General features: G+C 40.4%; 2 protein-coding genes across 4 annotated transcripts in view; both read left to right on the top strand.

The window, feature by feature from the left end:
• pag1 (phosphoprotein membrane anchor with glycosphingolipid microdomains 1) overlaps nucleotides 1–16,871 on the top strand; it is a 58,953-nt gene extending 42,082 nt beyond the window's left edge. For both annotated transcript variants that reach the window (XM_061059138.1, XM_061059137.1), the window contains 5 exons: nucleotides 3,760–3,856; nucleotides 4,252–4,421; nucleotides 4,677–5,105; nucleotides 12,467–12,526; nucleotides 13,990–16,871. In XM_061059138.1, the coding sequence (XP_060915121.1) occupies nucleotides 3,760–3,856; nucleotides 4,252–4,421; nucleotides 4,677–5,105; nucleotides 12,467–12,526; nucleotides 13,990–14,352 (1,119 nt within the window). In that variant the 3' untranslated portion in view covers nucleotides 14,353–16,871. The remainder of the gene's footprint in view (nucleotides 1–3,759; nucleotides 3,857–4,251; nucleotides 4,422–4,676; nucleotides 5,106–12,466; nucleotides 12,527–13,989) is intronic.
• Nucleotides 16,872–17,992: 1,121 nt separating this feature from the next.
• Nucleotides 17,993–21,199, top strand: part of znf704 (zinc finger protein 704) — a 46,559-nt gene continuing 43,352 nt past the window's right edge. Inside the window, exon 1 of one of the 2 annotated variants that reach the window (XM_061059133.1) lies at nucleotides 17,993–18,851. In XM_061059133.1, the coding sequence (XP_060915116.1) occupies nucleotides 18,588–18,851 (264 nt within the window). In that variant the 5' untranslated portion in view covers nucleotides 17,993–18,587. The remainder of the gene's footprint in view (nucleotides 18,852–21,199) is intronic. The other variant, XM_061059132.1, reaches the window with a different exon arrangement.

Genomic DNA, 21,199 nt, shown 5'->3' with positions numbered 1-21,199 from the left:
GTTTTACACTAGATGTGAATTAAGGATGTAGGCTTTTGTTATCAACTTAGTATAATGTTATTTTTGTATTGAACATACCTTTTTTGTTTGTTGTTTGTGAATTAACAGCAGTTAACAGAAGTTATTTTCAACCATTAGACTGATTAAAGACGATTAGAAACGAGAGGAGACACTGTAACGTGAAGAAAACTGCTTTTCACTGATTGGTCACATGAAGTTAAAATGTAATTTCTGCAGGAATATTTTGGTTAGTTTGGACGTTACGCTCTACTATTATAGATAAACCTTACGTCTCTGTGGTGCAACCAAACAATGACACAAAAAAAACTTAAGAGAGAAATTAAACATAGCGTGTGCAACAGGCCACTGGTTATGTTAGGAGACTGCTGGCTTTACTCTGTGCTAGGTTACACAATCTGCCCACAAACACCTCTAAAGCTTACTAGTTGACACAGTATCTATGTTTTATGAAGACAGGAAATCAAATGTAAAACAACTCTCTGTGGTTTTATCTGAGGTCATAGGTGAAACTAGTTCTCAGCCAGGTGCACTTAGAAAATCTGCGAATGGTGTACTACTGATTTTAGGGAAGTTGAAGGCAAGTGGAGAACCTTAAAGCAGCTTTAGTGAAGAAGGTTTAACTTTTTAGATTGTGATAAGGTTTTTTTTTTTTTTAGATTTATTTTTGGGCTTTTTGTGCCTTTAATGGAGAGATAGGACAGTGGAACACCACAGCCTCCATACATGGGGCATGTGCACTAACCACTGTGCCACCAGCGCCCCAGACTGCTATAAGGTTTTTAAAAAAAATTTTTTGTGTGTTTTTGATGTATTTCTGTGTGAATATGTGTGGTCTCTGATGTGAGCCAAACAGCTGTGCTCGCCGCTGTATTAGCCAAATGAGTCAGTGTGTGTGTATGAACATTCACACACACTCATGCATACATGCACATTAGCTCTCTGAAGCGGTAACACACAAGCAAACCATGGTGTTTCATAAGGTCACTCATTGCATCATTGGAAGGTCAAGAAACTTGTGAAAGATCAATAATTCAATGTAAAAACCTACCAAGATCTTTCTTTAAATAAAAGTATCCACATTGTGTTGTTGATGGAGGCGAGACACACACACACTTACTCACTCACTTGCGGTCCTCATTAGCCCCAGCGTGTATGAGTGACATGTCTGTAATCAGGCTGTGTGTAACCACTTGTAAATGAGGCTGTGGATGGAGCTCCTACATTGGCTGCACGCCCTGAAAAACAACTCACACACTCATGTTGACTCACATCTTCACCCTGATATTCAATGACACACAAACCCGCTGACATTTCCCTCTAACCCACGTCCATTAAAGTGACACAGAAACATACACAAACAAGTCAGAGTTGCACACAGATGACTGACTGCCTCAAGTTGTAATTAATCCTGAGTCAACCTGCTATCCTCTTATCATGTAAGTACAACGTTTTAGCATGAATTCCCTTTTATTCAGTCATTCAAAAAAAAAAAAGTAATTGCCAATTTTTAAAGCAGAAATAAAATCCAAATGGTTTTTCATCACGCTCTGTGATTTCATCCATTGTGATATTTAAGGCTGAGATGTGTGTGTATTTGTGTAAATAGGGGTTGAGTGAGTTGACGGACAGGTGGGCGGGCCCACTGACATTCTGTCCTGACCATCATGTTATGGAAAAAAGATAGTAATTACCAACTCCCATAATAGTGATGCTTCAATAGCCGAGCAACATGAAAGTGCTTTCACAGCATCAGTGTCATCCACTCACTCTCTCATCCTGTCCCTCCCTCTGCAGCTGTGTGTGTGTGTGTGCACATACACACTCCTCTGAGCCTTTTTTTTTTTTTTTTACTCTGGATTGATAACTTCACTGTAACCAGCAATTACAGGGTGGTCGAATACTTTCAGATGAGGCCCCTTGAAATGAGGCCGACTGTCCCAGTGTGATGGGTTAAATACTCTTCTTTATCTTCACAGCAGACTGTGTTGGTTCTCCTTACCCGTCATCTGTGTGTAGCAGTCAGTCAGTCTTCTCTGTAGCAGTGTTTGACAACCAAACAAACTCCCATGTTTGCATTGTTAAAATTGTTCACATTAGCTTGTGATTCTCTGGATTTAGATTTATTAAAAGAACAAATGTTTTTTTCTGTTTTGGATTCTGAACATATTTACATATATAGGTAGAGGCTCATTGATTGTACTGTTTTGCTTATATCCAGTATTAAACACACACTTTAGCATGACACTGAAGAAAGATGAAGACCGTTTTTACATAACGTGGGACCCAATCTTTAATTCATAATGCTACACAGATCTGAAAATATCAACGACTCGACCATGAAGACCTTGATCACGATTCAAATGTGGAATAAAATGAGGAAATATGGAGCTTGAAGAATGCTCAAAAATAGCTTTCTTCTTCTCATGTCGGCTTGGTCAAGGAAATAAAACAACAAAAGAGCATAATGAGAAACATTTTGGGTCATAGAATAGTTAAAAGATTACGTCATAGGAACATATAGTTATGAGAGTAATTGACCACTAGGTGGGGTTATGGAGCTTCAGATACACAACCAGTCAGCTCACACAGGAAAAACAACAAACCTTAACAAAGAGATGCGCACTTTGTTCATCTTGTTTTGAAAAGCTTTTGGCTGAACAGCTAATTGAGTTTTATCATTGCCTTAGGAAAGTTTACGTCTCAGGTGAATTTAGGTCGTTATGCCTCAATGCTGCAGGTGCTCAGAGCGCGAGGTGATTATTTATGCAGCTTCCTTTCAGCGTCAGTCAAAGTGTTGATTGAAGTGTTTTTTTCTTACACACATAGAGCTGCGATCTGCTGCTAAATCTAACCATGTGAGTTTACAAGTATAGCGAACAGCCTTCAGTCAGAGGACATGGTTAAAAAGACTCCCTCCGTTCTGCTCTGCTGAAGTGTCCTTGAGCAAGACCCCAATCCCCGCCAGCTGCAGGCTGGTTGTTTTGTAGCCTTGACTTTCCTGTAGAAGGAGTGAAGGTTAAATAGGGGAACAAATGTCCCTGTGGGTTTCCTCTTTTACACATATTGTTAATTTTAATTCATGTGCCCTCCGCTAATGTCTGTCATTTTCCCCTCCTCCGTTGTACCGCGCTACTGACTTGGTTTCAGTGTCTCCTAATGGTTCAACATTACACGTAAAAATAGATCCACTGATGCCACTATTCGATCAAAAGTGGATGATGAGATCAGCTCAGCCACTGATGAACCTGACTACAGTCATCCACGATGAGAATAAGAAACATCATATCCTCATTAGGCGACCATCAATCTCTAATTCAAGCTCATAATCAGTAAGTTAATTGTGCTTGATTAAAAATAGTCTATTTTTATCCAACAGCACAATAAATTTCATCGGCTACATTAAAGGAAGTGTTTCAAATGTACAGATAGACAGCAGGGAACATGGTAATTGTAATCAGTGCTGCAAAAAATCCCGAAAACCTGAAAAAGTATTTTCCAAACACAGTACAATCTCCTGATAGTGGGCTTTTGGATTGCACAGAGATTGCACATTTAGGTTGAATTTTTTTATCTGCACTCGTTTAAACTCTTTGTTTTCAATCTTCTTTTCTTTTTTTTTGGTGTCACTATTTTTTTTACAAATTTAATTGTGTTTGTCCATGGACCTCAATGCGTCATCTGCCTGCCTCTGAGCTCTCAGCCCAGCAGTGAAAAACATCTCCTTCTTTTGTTGTGCAGGTGTCGGAGAGAGAGACCCTCAGCCAATCAGCCGACAGTCCTGCGACTGACGCGGCGGTCAGCAGCTCTCACAATGGCCCTCTTACCAGCGGTACAAGTAAGCCAAGATATTTAGCTCTAGTTAAGCATGTCGTTATTTTGCTGTGCATCTAATTAACTGGTTTAACTCGATGAAATTGATTTTAGAAAATAGAGAGCAATTTTCTGCTCTGTTTATTTTTCATAATTCTGCGACTTGATTATAATATTCATAGCCTGTGTTGTGCAACATCTTTGTTGTCTTTGGTTTATTTAAAACCTCAGCTGTTGTTTTTTGGCCATATTTATGGTATAGTGTTAGTCATTCTAGATGATTGGGAACTAAATACCAGTATCAGAAAACGTATGACTCATTACAAAAAACACTTTAAAGCAAATCTAAAAGATAAAGATAGTCAATAAATGAGAAACTTGTTGTTCACCCTGATTCTCCTTCTTTACTTGCTCCACCAGTCCTCACGGACACACAGGACACCAGTCCCCAGCCATCAGAGGAGATGCTCTCCAGCCAATCAGAGCTCAGGTCCTCCAAGTGTCCTCAGGACCGTGAGCTTCCCAGCATCCCTCCCAACAACGCCCTTATGGGGGAGGGACCCCCAGCCTCAGGGGACAGCACCTATGAGGTCATTGTTTTAAAGTCACCTTTCAAGAACAAAATCGTGGGTTTTACTTCCAATGATGCTGGATTTACCAAGATTTAGAGAGAGTTTAGAGTGGGATTTTTAGATTTATTGGGCGAAAACTCAAAATAAACAGAGAAAGAATTATTTTTTTTGACAAGAATTTGCTTTACTGTTTGAGCTTAAATATAGACAAACCATGAGAATGTATATTACCTTTTTAATATTTAAGAATTGAATGAATGTATCTGTACCCAGGTGGTAAAGGAGTTGGGGTCACGTGATGTCAGTGTTGAAGACTCCCTGTACGAGACAGTCAAGGAACTCAAAGACCCCCCGAAACAGCTCGGCCTCCCCAACGGTACCATCCCACTGAGCCCTGATGACCCTCCTCATCATCCTCCTCCTGCCCTTCTCAATGGCCACCTCAGCCCTTGCACACCTGAGCGGGGTCCTCTGTGCGCAGGGGTCGAGTACGCCTCCGTCGACCTGAAAAAGAAGAGCCGCAACAGCGTCGACATGGAGGCGAAGAGGCGCTCCGATAATGCCTGCGTTCCCTCCCGCAAGCCTCTGGAGGAACCTGAGGATGACCTGCCTCCACCGGTGCCAGAGAAGGTTCTGGATGAAAATGACAACCAGCCGGGGATGATGAATGGGCTGGCGGGGGCTGGGCTGCCCAACGGAGAGGTGAGGATTGTGTGTTTTCATGGTCTATATCACCTGTAGATTTTAATTAGCTCACATTTGCATGAAGCAGGTCCAATCCTACTTTAATAAAAAAAAAAGATGACCTCATTTACAAGAGCAATGCTGAGGTCAGGATGTTAAAATAAAAAGTCTTTGAATCATCGTTTACAGCCATAGAGCAAACCATGAGACACCACCAAGAATTCACTTTATATACAATATCAAAGTCCCAACTCTTTCATTTTGATACATTTCCATCCTGGTTTTTACAAGACACAAATTGCGGAGGGAAAAGTTTAATGCTTTATTTGAATCTGATTTGGTTTAATACACAAAGTCTATGTTTTTATCATAAAGGGAATTTGTATGAGGATCAACTTTATCAACAAATTAGGCAGACGCGTTTCAGCCTGTGGACCCTGATGAAGGCCACAAGGCAGCAATTAAGAAATATATGCATAACTCTGCTCCTATTTATTCATATCACGCAGAGTCCCTTTTTCTGCAGTAAAAAAGTACTAAACAGACACAGAGCCAGTTAGCAGCAGTAGAGTTAGCATTAGCCATAAAACATTCAGCAGCTAGCATGAAATTTGAACCAATACATTTACTTGCATAAGTTATTCACATTTAAAAATGTACAAATTTAAATTTAACCATGTAACATCTCTCATAAAGGGAATTATTTTTTAAAGACAATTGAGTCTTTAAAAATCTAATTTAATATCGTTGTGTGCAAGCTAACAGTAGCTAACAGTGTTGCTACCTAGCTGTCTATGCAGAAAATTGTAAAACCTTTTCAGCTGGTTTGAATAAGATTTTTTAAAAGCCTCTTAACGTAGTTGGCATTTGCATGAATGGTAGTGTTTTGAAAAAAACTTTTTTAAAACTTCAAGACTGAGCAACATTTTGTGTCTTTTCAGCATCTTAAAAGAGCAATAGAATGGATGTTAACGATAGCTTTTTCTTTCCTCTTAATTTTAGAGCCATAAATGTATAAAAGTCTGATTAAATAGGTACAAAATTGTGTGGTCAAAACAGTGGTCATGCGACTCATTTTGAATTTTTAGCTAGGTATCCTTTCTCTTCTGCTTAAGTTATCTCTGTCCTAAAAAACAAATTTACCTCCCCCTACAAACTTGAGGTGGGTCATCTTTTTGGAAACACTGAGTCAAAGAGTCAAAGCAGCTGGAGAACATGGAGAACATGGAGAACAAAGAAAAGGGGAGAAGTGTCCCCACCACTATAAGTATCATCTGCTAAGCTGCCAGCTCAGTGCCGCCTGAGGGGCAGTGACAGACTGAGTGAAGAAAGTTTAAGAGAGGCGGAGAGAATGAAACGGGAGCTGGAGTGGCAAGAGCAGAAGAGTAATAGATAAAAAACGGAGATAAAGACAGAGAGACGATGGCTCAGGATAAGCTGAGAGGAGCATAAAGGGCGAGACAGAAAGTGAGAGAGAAATCCCCTCCCAATAAAAGAAACCCAGAAGCACATAAATGAAGACATCTGCTGTAGAGAGGAAGGAAGGAAGAAGGATGTTAAAAAAGACATGAGAGGAAAGGTTTGAGAGGCAGAGATATAAAGGAGAAGAGAGGCAGAGAGAAAAGAAAAAGAAAAAGGGGGGGGGGGTAAAGGAAGAGAAGAAAAGCAGTTCAGTGTCATGCACCGATCAGACAGAGCAGAGCTGCTGCTGCTGCTGATCTCAGCATGCCGCCTTCCACATGCTGAGATCCATTAAAGACACACACATAAACACACAGACGTGCACATATTATACACTAATGCACACGCAGAGCTCAGAAAGAATTGCATCAGACTGTTGACAAGCACAAAAAACACAAATCACAGAGTCAATCTGCCACATAAAGTGACGACACTTTTACACACATATATCTACTTTATCCTTGAATCTCCTCTTCCACCAGTATATCTGTCCCTTCTTCAATTCAAAGGATAAAAATTGTTTACTTTAACATCGTACATTTGTATCCATGCAGCCTGTGTGGCTCAAACCTGGTTGTTCCACCACTTTAATACACATCAACTCAACCACTGGAGAGATTTCTGTTGACACATAAAGGATGCCTGAGGGATGAATCCTCATGACTTTGTTGATCCTATCACTTTTAGGATGGTGGTGTGTTGTTGAGTTTTGACAAAATACCTGCAACACTTTTGCACTTTTTTTTAATTATATCTTTATTTGGAATGGACAGGTAAATAAACCAGCATAGCAACATTAGCAAAAAATAAAAACAAATGTCCTTCCAGTTTTGTTGATTTTGAGTACGGAAAAAGCGCATCACCAGTCATCCAGGCAAACGAGTCCAAAGAAAGTAAAGTCATGGATCGTGGATCAGATTTTGTTCGTCCTTTGTAGTGGCCACTCTCCTCTAATAACTTAAATTTCACAGCAATTGTGATAGAGTAACATCAGTGGGTACACATTATCCTCTTAAGGACAGAACTGACAATTTGCCTGGGATCACTTTTGCACTTTCAAAGTTGTACCTTGTGTTTCGGGCTAATTAGTGAATATTTGCATGTTAATATGCTAAACTAACAAGAAGCACACTGATTATAACATTAAGCTCAAATCCAGCCTGAAAAAGCTGCAAGTCTTGTCAGAACTACAGCAATCATTTCTTTAAATAAGTATTAGGATTGCATTTAAAACGTCACAAGATGAGATTTATCTGCATAGTTGACTTGAAACAAAATCCCAATTAGCCAAACTTACGTTTAGTTTAGTTTAATCGTTTATTTGAATCAGGGACAATGTACAAAAAACAACAACATTAGTCTCAGAAGAGAAGAGAAGAGAAGAGATGCTTTGTACCAGATTTAGCTTGCTAGCTAATTTCCATCTGTTGTCCCTTGGCGTGGAAGGGTAAACAAAGACTGACAGTGATGTCATCGACCAAAACAATCCATTGTAAGTCAAATCATACAAATGTGGATGTTCTGTGCACAGCACTGTCAGTCCTGATATCTAAGTGCAGGCGATGGCAGGAAACATCATCTTGACAGCAAATGAGAAGATTCACCGCACACTGGATTATTTTTAAAATCTTTTTTTAATTACAAACTCAAACAAACAAACACGTTTCACCTGCATGGCTTCATCAGGTTGTAAGAGTTCATCACAGTCTCCTGAGGTTAGACGTCACCTGATGTCTTTTAAGATATGAATAAAATAACAAATAGTATTAAAACATCTCACACAACAGCTGTTTTTAAACACAGACTAGTTTGTGTGTTTTACACTCAGGAACACAGAGGAAGTTATTTACACATTTTATAAACATTTCTAAGTGTAACAGATTAATTGATAATACAGATAATTACTCACTGCAGCTCAAATAGTTAGTTCAAATAAAGGCACACATTTTTTTTTTACAAAGCACCTGAAGAGTCCATTTCTGTAGATCGTCTTGAAAAAAAAAAAACTGTAAAGATTGTCCATTTAAAGTGTTGTTTTATTATTAGCCAACTGTCGCATCAGCTGAAACCCTGTAGTGTGGTGAAGAGTAAAACACGAGCTGTACATTTCAAAGTCAAAGTCAACTTTATTGTCAATTTCAAAATATGCCAGACATACAGTGGAATCGAAATTGCGTTTGTCTCCGACCCGCGGTGCAATACAACCAAAATAAGGTAAAAAGATAAGGTAAAATAGATAAAATAAAATGAGGTAAAAATAAGATAAATAATATTTACAGTAATAAATTCTAAATTGTGCAAAATATTATATATTATATTATATATAATATTATATTTGTGTAAAAATCTTTGGTGTTGGTGGTCTTTTATGCAACGGATTGTCTTCATTCACATGATGGGTATCAAATGAAGTAGAAAAAAAAGGAATTGGATGATGTGCATCATCGTAAGAATAGTGTAAAGGTTTTTTTTATGTCACCATCAAGCCCCTAAACTCTCAAAACCTGCTCACCTATCAGTTCCCTTGTTCTGCAGTTTAACTTTTCTTACTCTTGGCTTCAATATGGTGGAGCTTTTTTTTTTTATGTGGTTTATAACTTATTAACAACCTGTCTGATTTTCTGAATGTTCCTGCAGCGCCAAAATGTTGATGATCATACCCACATCTCTTAATGTGATCTATCGTCTCCATCTCTCCTCCCTCCTCCTCGTCCTTTTTATTAGTCACATCTCGCCGTTCCTTTGTCTCCGCTGTTGCAGCCAATTAGTTAATCACTGCTGCTCATTTGGACAGCAGGCGCAGCTCGCCTCATCTGACCCCCGTATCGATGATGAAATCCTGATCTTTGTCTCTGAACCCATTATGACCGCACAAAATAAATAAATAAATAATGTTTTAAAGCAACACACATAAACGCACACACTTGAAAACACACTCAATTATAGCTGCAACCGCAAACATAAACACCCATGTGTTCTTCGGTTTGTCTTGTCAGCATTCATTTCTATTTCTTCCCCATCCCCCATATTACACAAACAAACACACACACATGTGCTACACAACATGTGTGTGTTTACATACATTCTGCTCCACATAGACTCCCCGGGGCTCGTTTAAGGTTAATCCCAGAATGTCCGTGGCTCCCTGCAGTTTGCGCCTGTGTATGACCAGGAGCAGTCGGTCGTTTGTCTTGTCAAACCGAAGTGTGTATCTTGTGTCTGTGTGTGTCTGTGAGAAAGAGCCTAGTGAGCGCCAGCTGGCCAACATCACTTTGACAGTTAGTCTGGCTTCATGATGGATGATGTGCGCTATAGAAACCTTATATACACACACACATACACTTACACACACACAAACACTCATCTGCGTTCAAACCAGGGTGTCGGTATGTAAATGTCTTGAGAGGAATCCCCTCAGGTAGCTGCTTGGTAAGTGCTGCTCACACACATTTTTCCATACATAGTACATACACATCATTTTCTACATTGACTGCGCAGACACACACGCACACACACACTCCTGCAACCCGTTTGTGACCCTTTCATTCAGTGCGTCTTTGATCCTGTGCGGTGGTTTCCTTATTGAACCGTCATAAACAGCAGTAACACTTGTTTGCAGTCTTTTTTCCTGCGTGTTGCCTCTGGGCTTTTCATGTGTAGGTGTAGGGAATGAATTTGACCCAGCAAATGGGCTGCTGGGATAAACACAGGGGGACACGGTTCAGGTAAACTGCATGTCAGCACAGTGAGACGCTAAAGGGAATATTTTCAGGCGATGTAGGAGGTTTGCATATTTAAAAAAAAAGTGTGTAAACGTGTGTTATGGCCTTTAATCTTTAGTAGGTGTTTTTATATGATTTGCAGATCTATGCTTGATTTTAGTTTGTTCTATGTGTAAATGAGCGTGCGAGACCAGGAAGTCAGATAATCTGAGCTGATGAATTTATTCTGATGTGCATGTGTCACTCCCGCTCGTCAGCACGAGTGACACATTGACACCTGAGTCGTTCATCTTCAGAGGCGGCTGTAATCAGTTTACTGTCATGCTCCGATGTCATGTGTGCACATAAACACATTCTAATAATACGTGTTTCTAATACACACACAAACCTGTCATGTCTTATTGTTACAAATAATATCTCCGTTTAATTGAGTTTCTAGATGAAATCAACTCCAGATTAAGTTTCAGGTTTATTGCCGACTATGCCTTTTTAAAATTCTACTTTAATCTGCAGAGATGAACCGAGCTGAGGCGAAGAGGGCTCCAAATTAGATGAACAAACATTGTGAGACCCACTCGGAGGTTTAGCGGCTGGATCAAGTCACCTTTGTCCACGTTTAATTTGAGAAAAGTCCTCGGGGGGGCACTCTGCCTAATTGGTCTGCTAATTAAAATGAAATGAAAAAGGCATGTGCTGCATTACAGGGTGTGTGTCTGGTCTATTAAAAGTAATCAAGTCCCCTAACAAGCCTTATCCATAAAGTTATCAAACTGGTAAGGGCCTCGGGATAAAATGCAATAGATACATGTTAATGTGTCATGGCACAATTATTATTTTTTTAAAACAATTTTTCGATTACTGCTTTGAAAAAAATCAAATATTGGTTATTTATGAAATGAAATGATAATCAGTCCCTCTCTTCTGTCGGGCCTTAGAAATTCCCTGATGTCAAAAATGTTTTATTTGAAACAAACGTGTTTTTAAAAATAAAAATAAAATAAAATAGTTGGTCATCTCATAGGTACAGCATCATCCTGTGCTTCTTTACGTTTTTTAATCATTAAGTGAAAATGTATATTTTTTCTTGTTTGAAGCTAACACTGATATTTAGGCTTCTTTGTGCATTTGGTTTAATAATAATAATACCTTTATTTATATAGTGCACAAGTTACAAAGTAATTTTATATACAATTAAAAGCCAATAGGCAACAGAACATAACGCATAGAAATAAAACAATAAAACCATAAAATCAATAAAAAGCTCGTCTAAAATAGTGAGTTTTTTAAAAGTGGCTTCAAAGAAGACTGTGTTTGATCTATTTTGGGTGTAATTTCCATATAAGCGATGTACATGCTCCTACCGCACAGCATGCATCAACATTAACCTTTACACTTCTATCCAAGGACTTATCAAATCTGAGACAAATTGCACAAAAAGTGTCTTTCCCCCCTTTAAGAGAAACCTCATGTGAACTGAACTATTTAGTCAACGCTGGCAGTAATATGGAGGCTCTCGTTAGACTCCTGAGGTGTTTGCTGCTCCTGTCAGATGTGCGTTGTTGATTAATGGCTCCCTCATCGGTCATATTGCGGACAGAAGCCATGCAGAATAAACATCACACTCTCTGTCGCTGCCTATTGACTTTCACTCAATACTTTTCTTAATGAACCGGTGCTTATATACAACATTAGCTTTGTATGTATTTCCACAGAAATGGCAAATGCGACTCTTGTTTCTCTGCCACTGCTGGGAATAGTTCCATAGTACACGTATTGATTACTTACCATGTGCTCTTTTAAGACATGTGCAGAGACTTTCCATCAGTTGGTATGTTGGTATGTAACTTGTCTTTAGTTTGTCAGCATTTTACAGTAATGTGTATAAATAAAAAACTGTCACATCCTAATTGCACTCCCTCAAAGTTGCTACAAAATGTTCTGTTACCACACCACAGTTTGCTGCTGTCATTATCATGACAGCAGCAAACATGTTGAACTCAACATGGAGATGTCACTAAATTATCTTAACACAGACATGTGTGACAACCCCTCAAATGTTTCTAACAAGAGAATAAGCATCCACTTTGTCGCCCCGAGGTCTGTTACAAAAAAACGCCTGACTCTGCACTCAGGCTTTTCTTTTCACACACCGGCTGCCATATCTAAATCTATCCTTTTGTTCTTTTTCTCCTCCAGTTACACTCCCCTCTGTCTCCTGCACCGGGGTTCCACAACCACGTTCTGTCTGACAATGAGGTAAGTGTGTGTTAAGCTCCCTTATTCCCCAAACTGCAGTTTTTCCAGTCCCGAGACAGCAGCACTTTACACTGTGAATGCCAATGCTGAGAGCACAGAAAAGATAAGAGAAGAAGAAAAAAAAACTGGTGAATAGTTATGCTACATCAAACATTAGGCTATGAGGGGAAATCCTAGCAGGGAGCTTTTGGCACTAATGCATCTGTGAATTTCTTCTTTGTTGGTTAAATTTCTATTTCTAATGAAATGAAGCAATGTCCATAACAATTCATACGAGATGCAGTATACAGTACATGTCTTTTATTTAAGTGATAATGTTAAGATTTTAATTATAATCATGAAAATGTACTTAAAGTACAAGTAGAAAAATGTGCCCTGAGCCTGTTATACTGTTAATCTAACATTATATAGTATTACTCGTACATTGATGTGAAGCTTGATCTCGCTGTTGTTGCTGTTTAGGATATAGCTAATGTTTGTATAGGACTGCAAATTATTGTTATTTTCATTTTCAATTGAAGCTGTTCTAAATCTCTTCATTCATGGAGTGATTGTTTGGTTTGGAGAGATTTTGAAAAAATTTTTTTTAGAAATGTTGTCACAATGACCCAGCCAGGGTCCAAAGTAACACCAAAAAAACGCTAATTAGATCCAACCAACAGTCCACGCCTCTGAATGATTACAAAAACATTAAAAAAAAATATTGAATGAGGGGTGCAGGTAGCCTAGTGGATAATTCACGCCCAATATACAGAGGCTGTAGTCCTCCAAGGGGACGGCCCGAGATCAAATTCAACCTGTGGCTTCTTTCTCACATCTCTCTCTATCCCTGATTTCTGACTCTACCCACTGTCCTATCTCTCTACATAAAGGCAAAAAAAGCCCCCAAAATAAACGTTTACAAAAATTAATGAAAGGCGGCAAACTCACACATTTGAAAGCTGGAACCATGAATGGAAACATTACATGAGCAATTGTCAAGAAAGTCATTTTGTGAAGTGACAAAAGCTGTCATATGAATGTGATAAGTTAAAGTAGAGTATTTCTCTCTGAGATTTGGTGGAGAAGAAGTGAGAGGTGGTATGAAAAGAAACGATTCGTGAATTAAGTAAAAAAAACAAATAACTCAAATTTGTACATAAGAAGGGGCGCTGGTGGCGCAGTGGTTAGTGCGCTCGCCCCATGTATGGAGGCTGTAGTCTTCCAGGCGGGCGGCCCGGGTTCGAATCCAGCTTGTGGCTCCTCTCCCGCATGTCATTCCCCACTCTCTCTCCCTGATTTCGGACTCTATCCACTGTCCTGTCTCTCCATTGGGGGCACAAGAAGCCCAAAAATAAATCTTAAAAAAAAAAAAAAAAAATGTGCACAAGAACTTTGTAACCATACTTTGTGACTTTACTCTTATAACTAATAACCTAAATAATGTCTCTTCACATGAATCTTGTTTCCTGTGTGTCCTACAGTCTGCAGTGTACTCTACAGTCAACAAAACAAACGGTGACGATGCCCTGAACGAGGAAGACAAAGAGCACGACTACAGCAGCATCGCAGAGCTCAAAGGTCTGGTCCCCAATTCCTCCTCCAGTGACCTCTACGCCACCGTCAGAGACATCTACACCCAGCCCGAAGAGTCCAGACCGGGGGAAGACCCCCTCTCGGACAACACGGACCCCTGCTATGAAACCATTCGCATGCCAAAGACGAGCAGCTCAGACGATGATCACGGGGTCGGGCTCGGGGCCGAGGGGTCGGACGCTGCACAAACGGAGCCTGATTACGAGAGTGTTGGAGAGTTGGGTTTGAGCAGGGAAGCATCCCGTCTCTAAATCGCCCTCCTTACTGACATCTTTTACAGACATCACTGTAGTGCTTTGAACCTGCTACCCAGCATGCTTTTGGAGCATGACTTTGGGGGAAAAAACAGCAGAAAATGGTTCTAAAACATCATCAAGGCATGAGCGTCCTCTTTACAGCTTGGGTACGGTTTATCATATCTGAACTTTTAATTTATCAACCAGGGTGAATGTCACAAATACTGGTACCAGAAAAGGAACTGTAGTACCTCCAGTTATCGGGCATTAATTATGTGGAAGAGTGCCATGGACACATGAATTAATACCTAATTTAAAAAGAAAGATGAGTAATAATAATCGAACCCTCCTGCCGAATTTAAGGGGTTAGCTAAGGACGGTGTTTGTGTCCCAAGAAATCAGTGCCATATAATCATGAAATCCATTGCACTTACTGTACTGTATGAAGGTAACATTGTTGGTATTTCTGCAGCTGCTAGTGACTGTTCAGCTTCCTCCAGGTGACTCAGTGTCATGTTTTATTGAGTTGTCAGATGGTGTATTTTTAGGCGTCTTTGTGTCTGGTTGGCAACACCTCCACTGTGCAATCTCTGCTTTCTGTTCCTGTGAGGTCTTAAAACAAATATAGCCTTTGTTAGATTACACCATCAAGTACAAATGTTGCCTTGTTGACAGCTAAATACATTTGTCTTTTATTGGGACTACTCTCAGCAAAAGTAATGACTTTAAAAACGTACGGGCAGGAGATATGAAAGTAGAAACTAAATGTCACTCAAGCTCCCAGTTTCCCTATACATTCAGAAAGTGTTTCTCGACACTTTTTTTTGTCAAATTCTTATTTATTTGAAGATACATATTGCCGTGTAATTGTAAAATGTTACACAGTATGTCTGAGAGAAGAGTAAGTAGGGTTCTTTAGACATTTCTAGCATTTTCATTGAGATAGGAAAAGACAGTAAGCTGTGATATACGACAGTTGTAAAGGTACGCGTTCCCCTGATTTTTTTTTTATACGTTGTTTTTTTTATGAAATGCATAGGATGAGAACATGTTTGTTTTTTTTTCATTTTGCTCAGTAGTCAAATCAAATCCATAACCCGTGTAATGCTATAAAAAAAAGAGTGTCTTTGGAGCTTACTTTTGGTACAGTTGTACAGTCTTGAGTTGGCATCCCGGATGATTTTTAAAGCACAATTTTTCATATCATGGTACTGCATTTATGAAAGCATCGCCACAATCCAGTAATGTTTCTGCACAATTTGAATATTTAATGCTTTGTAACTTAATAGTAGCACTCTGAGGGGGGGGGGAAACATATCTGTTTGTAGGTTGTACCGACGACATGCCAACCGAGGCTTGTATAGTATATAATTAGAGCACTACTTTAACCAACTTTTACTCGCTGGAAGTTTTACGTGCGCTTACGTCCAGAGTGGTATCATTTTAGAATAATTCTGTTCAGAGCACTGATATATGTCTGGCTTGTTTTCAGGAGATGTGAATTTCATATTGTCTTTGGAGGCTTTTTATCTTGTACTGCTTCTCCAAAATAATGTAACCAATCACATGTCAGAAATATGGTACAATGTTTTGGTACATGCATTTTAAGAAAGTGTGGTACTTTTATTTAAAGAACTGAATTTAATGCCTCATTACTGTTTCAATGGAAATGTGTTTTTTTTTTTTTTGCTGTAAATATTTCTTTCTCTGCTACAGTATCTCAACCATTTGCAGAACTATTGGTGTCATCTGTTTCCACCCACAGCATAATATTACAGCACTACAACAACTCCAGCTCTGGTTCAAGTTTCATAAGACATGCCGGAGCTTGTTGTCGCCTCAGACAAACAGAGCGAGCCCACGCCGACTGGTTTTAGATTCATTAATGATATCAGGCATTTGAAATTCTGTTATATCTCTCGGCAGAGGATTTCTTCATGGAATCTAGTACTATAATTCTATGATGTAAAAATGGGTAGATGAACCCCCTCAAAAATTCTGTTCCATTTTTGCAAAGAGTAATTATCATTGTTATGTTCCCCTCAGCAAAAATGTAGTGATTATTTCAACCAAGCGATGTGCCTGTGTATCAAGATGGTGCCATCATTCAGATATAATGGTCATCACAGATGGCTTTAAATGACCTCAAAGGAAATAATCTGTCAAAGTGGACGTTTATGGTGCCACATCTAATCAGGACAACAAGCACACATAGACACAGTTAATAAATAGATACATACCCCAGGATGACACATTCTCTCTAGCTGTCTATCTTGTTCGTAAAAACACAATCCTCTTGGAGGTGTGGTGGAGGTTCAGAGATGTTCCTGTGCTGCCTCTCCTTCAGCTCCACTAATGAGACTATTTGTTCCCCCTACGACCAGCAGACAACATCAACGTTGACATCTGCCTTTGATCACAGGGCATAGCCTGCTTTGGAAATTATGGCCACATCTGTCTCTCCACTCTGCTTTTCCATTCTCTGCATGTAAATATTTTATGACATGAATTGTTCTATTAAAATATATCTATAATAAATCCAGCCATCTTGTCTTTTTATCCACTCTGGTTGCTGTCAAGTTAAAAGATTGTAAGCTGAATGTGATTTTTTTCAAAACATTAGGTTTGACATTAATTAGGCCATTTGTTACTGTGGTAACATTGGTTGGGACATTCGCTCTGCCACACTGGGGGAGGGGGGGGGACAATCCCGATGGATTTCTCCTGGTAAACTTTGATTTATCAAAGCATTGTATGTCACTAACGAGAAGGCACACATTTATATCTGATATATTATTGTGTCTCATACAGCATCGACTATTGTCACAGCTTGAGATTACATTTCATGTTCCTTTTTTTTAAGTGCAGAATGACGCATGAGAGTGCCAGCCGCCTGAGACTTCTGTTTTGTAACACAACACAGAAAAAAGTTAAATTTGACTGCTGGCTTGTTATTGTCATTACCCTGCAGCAAAAGAAAGAGGAAGCATTGTGCCTATCGGCTGACATAGGATCACACATGTAGGCTATTGAAGCCTAAATTTGCATCTAGCTAAATACAGTATTTGCTAAATTCGTCAGCTGAAATTTGAATGGGCAAATAAAGTCCTTAATAGCACACACCTAAAGTGCAGACTATTTGATCATGTTCAAATTAACGCATTATGCAAAAATAAATAGCCTTTTTCATTAAAAAATACCTTTAAGGAACTAAGTATTGGTCCTTTTGTTTACATTCTCAAAAATAGACCAGTGCAGTCCAGTGTATTACTTCTGTTTCAGAACCAGATCAGAGTCATTTAGGAATCCCATGGCACCTGGAAAGTAGGCCGCACGCCTTTAACAACTAAGTTGTAGCTTGCCTGTCTCATAAGTTTTCCTTTCCTTAGCCTAAATTCTCATTTTTCAGTTTCTCTCCTGCTATACCCCCCTCCCTTCTCGTTTCCTCTACATCCTTGCGTCATTGTTTTGAATGGAGCATCCTCCCGGCTTGCATTACCTTCTGTCGGGGGGAGAAGGGGAGGCGGTGGGAGCTTATGGAGGCGTGTACTGAGCCGACCAATGGCAGCCCGCCTTCGTCGCCGGACCGCACATGTTTACAGGCAGCATTCCGCCGGTAGAGGCTCTACCCGGTCGGAGGCTCGCCCGGACTGGATACCGCAGCAACTGGAACTGGAGTCAGATAACGGCCGTGGTTACCACCGTGTTAAACGTCTGTCGATGCATGTCAGCGTACAGGGTTGAGTGAGGTGAAATTATTCGACGTGTTTTCTTCCTTTCTTCAATACCAAATCGAATGTATCGCGCACAAGCCGCCAAGTTGTTAAATCGTGTACAAATGTCATTCCGGTTCCTGTATGTGACGGTGCTCCGTGTTTTCCCGCCACTCGGCTCGGCTCACAGGGAGCAGTGAGGAAAACAAACAGGTCGAGCCGCGGTGGAGGATTGGTAGCCGGTTGGATGTGGAGGTTGTCAGGCGGGGAATGAATCGTTTTCGTGTTGTGAGCTGTTAGTCCGGTGCTTATTCAAACTTCTCCCGACGTTTTTGAGTCCGGTGCTTTTTTTTGGAGTTCTCTCCTCCCGAGTATGTTGTCGCTTTCTAACATTTTATCGGGGCTGTTGGAGCAGGTAGTCTACCCGCTGCGGTTTTCTGTTTTTCTCGACGTTGTTTACCCGGTTATAACTCGACGTTTAATGGTCTAAAATTCACCGGTTCGCCGGTTTTTACATTCAGTGAGACAGCTATAGACATGCAAACGAGGCGTTTAGTGAAGCGGTCGATCCTCGGCAGCCGCATTTATGCGCCGAGTCCGACAGGGGACGGTGCCCCGGTGTCAGGGGTGGTCCAGGCGGTGAAGCAGGAAAACAGAGACGTGTCCTCGGCCGCAGAAGCCCGGCGCAGCGTCTACACGGTGCTCATGCAGGACGGGAGCCTCAAGGAGTTCACCGAGGAAGAAATAGCCGCTGGGTTCAACCACAATGCAGTCAAAGGACCGCTCAAATCCAGCTTGAAGGTGTGTATGTGTGTATGTATATATATGTGTGTGTGTGTGTGTGTGTGTGTGTGTGTGTGTGGGAGAGTGTGTGTGCGCGGGTAAATCGCCCCGGCCGGCAGCTGCGCTTCACTGTTGTTGTGCGGTGTTTTGCAGCGTTTAACCGCTTCATGCACCGCCGCTGTCCTTCTCTTCTCTACACACTGAAGATGTAAACAGCGGGGGCAATAACATCGCTATTCAGAAAAAAATACGATGTTATTTTGCATGCATATCGTATTAATAAAACGAGTTGTCATGACATTTTGCGACATTAGATATATATGGGACAAAGGGCTTGATAAGGCCTGCGCAATGTTTATGTGGGTGGGTAAGCCGAGGCAAACAAACACGCTCTGACTGCAGCGTTTTGAACCAATGCAAAGAGCCGGTGTGAGGATTTTGCACATGGGCTTAAACTGTACATATCATATTTATTATTGCACATCATTTTAGCCTATATTTGTTATTGCAAATTTGAATGCAATGAAAGGAACTGCCATATTTATGGACATTTCCACTGATTGATATTGCATCTTGTGATTTTAATATGATCTGGCTTTATTCTGCACAAAGGCTCTTGTTGTGTTACAAACACACAACAATTGTTGGCTTCCTTTGGCCTTAGAGGCAGAATAGGAAGTTCTGATGATGTCCAAATTTGTAGTCGTGATTTGGACTCAGTTGGCAGTGACCTGATTGCTTTCAAATCCTTGCATGCCTTAGTGTCACATGGCCTCAGATGTAGATTGTGTAAGGAAGAGGAGACAATACAGATCTTGGATGAAATCACAGTAATCTGGCATTGGGGAGATGTGTGCATTTGTGTTTTTTCCGTCCTTTTTTTAGTGAGGGAGTGACTGAGTAAAGCATGTGACTGAATAATGGCTTGTTTACAGTCTTAGTTTGATTTTTAAGTATGCCGGTTTAGGTCTCCTTATTTTATGTTTAACATTTTGAGACATTATTGACTAAGTATCTCAACAGGCTGTATTTTTGAGTCTTATTCAAACACTAAAATGGAAAATGTATTTCCACTTTGCATTATCACACATGCTGGCTGCTTACATTTCCTGTGTGCAAAAGTTAGAAATGGGGGAAAAAAAACAAGTTTTGATACTTCACACAGAAAGGTAGGGCCTTAACAAGGGCAAATGCAGAAGCTAGAAAATAACATAAGAAATCCAAAGAGTTTTGTTGTTTTGCATTTGTGAAATTGTGCATGCAGAGCTGCACTCACAAAAGCTGTCGCACAATGCCTTACAGTTACGGAGCAGGCTGGAGTGGTGCAGCTGGGGCTGAGAGCGGGCTCCTGTCAGCACAATGGTCAAGTCTCTTTCAGCACCCGGTTCCCACTGAGGTCGAAAACAAGCCATAAAATGAGGAGGAGGGGTCTGCTGTGTGTGTGCATGTGGCTTCACATGTGATTATGTGTTGCTTTTTTGTGTGTAATTAAATATGGTTGTGCTCTATTCCCATATGTGTAGTGAGTGAGAGCTGGCCACTTTAAACATTTGGAACTGGGGGTTGTTTGTAAGGGCATGCCGCCCCGTTTTAGCAGCTGCTGTACAGCCAACAAAGCGGGCACCCCCAGGTTGGCAATGGGCGGCATCCTCTAAAGAATCTGGATGCTTGGCTTATTGCCCAGAATGCCCCATTTTTGATTTGAGAAGGGGGGGGGGGGTAGTAGGATACCACTTGTTGACTCATTGATTTGTGCAGTTTTACACAGATCTGTCGCTGCAAACAAAAGAGACGCTACTTGTTTTTGTTTTGCTGGCTCTTTTTGTCGTCCTTGCAGTTGTTTGTGTTGATCGTACGTCGTCGTCGTGGGAGTCAATGAAGCAAGCTTGTTGACAGGAGCTGAGTGACTCTTTGTTCTGAAGCGCTGGTCCCAGGCAGGCCGGCGTCGGCTGTCCTTATTGGTTGGCTGAGCAGCATCAGCATGAAGCACAGTGGCCACAGGGTCAAGTCTGGATGCTGTTCCCCCACTGTGCTGATGTATGAGTAATCTTTAGGGGTAAAGAGTATTGCAGGCCATGAATGCACAAGCACAGATTTTTACACAGATATTTCTATTCCATTGTTTCTTATTCTAAAGGGTCTTTTTAGTATGTATGTCTCTAATCGGCCAAAATCCTAAATTAACATTGCAGGAGTTAAATGCAATTACAAGGGTGTAATTTGGGGCTGAATAGAATATCTAATTGCAGTTTTTCCTCAGGCCTGCAGTTTGAGCAAAATGTGCGTCACATGATCACACATAATAATAATAGCTTTATTTATATAGCACCTTTAAAAACAAAAGCGCTGTGACAGACAAAGTAAAT

The sequence above is a fragment of the Labrus mixtus genome, chromosome 16 (genome assembly GCF_963584025.1).
Source record: "Labrus mixtus chromosome 16, fLabMix1.1, whole genome shotgun sequence".
Classification (NCBI taxonomy): Eukaryota; Metazoa; Chordata; class Actinopteri; order Labriformes; family Labridae; genus Labrus; species Labrus mixtus.
Note: the sequence above shows the minus strand (reverse complement) of the source record. Positions and strands in the feature narration are given on the sequence as shown.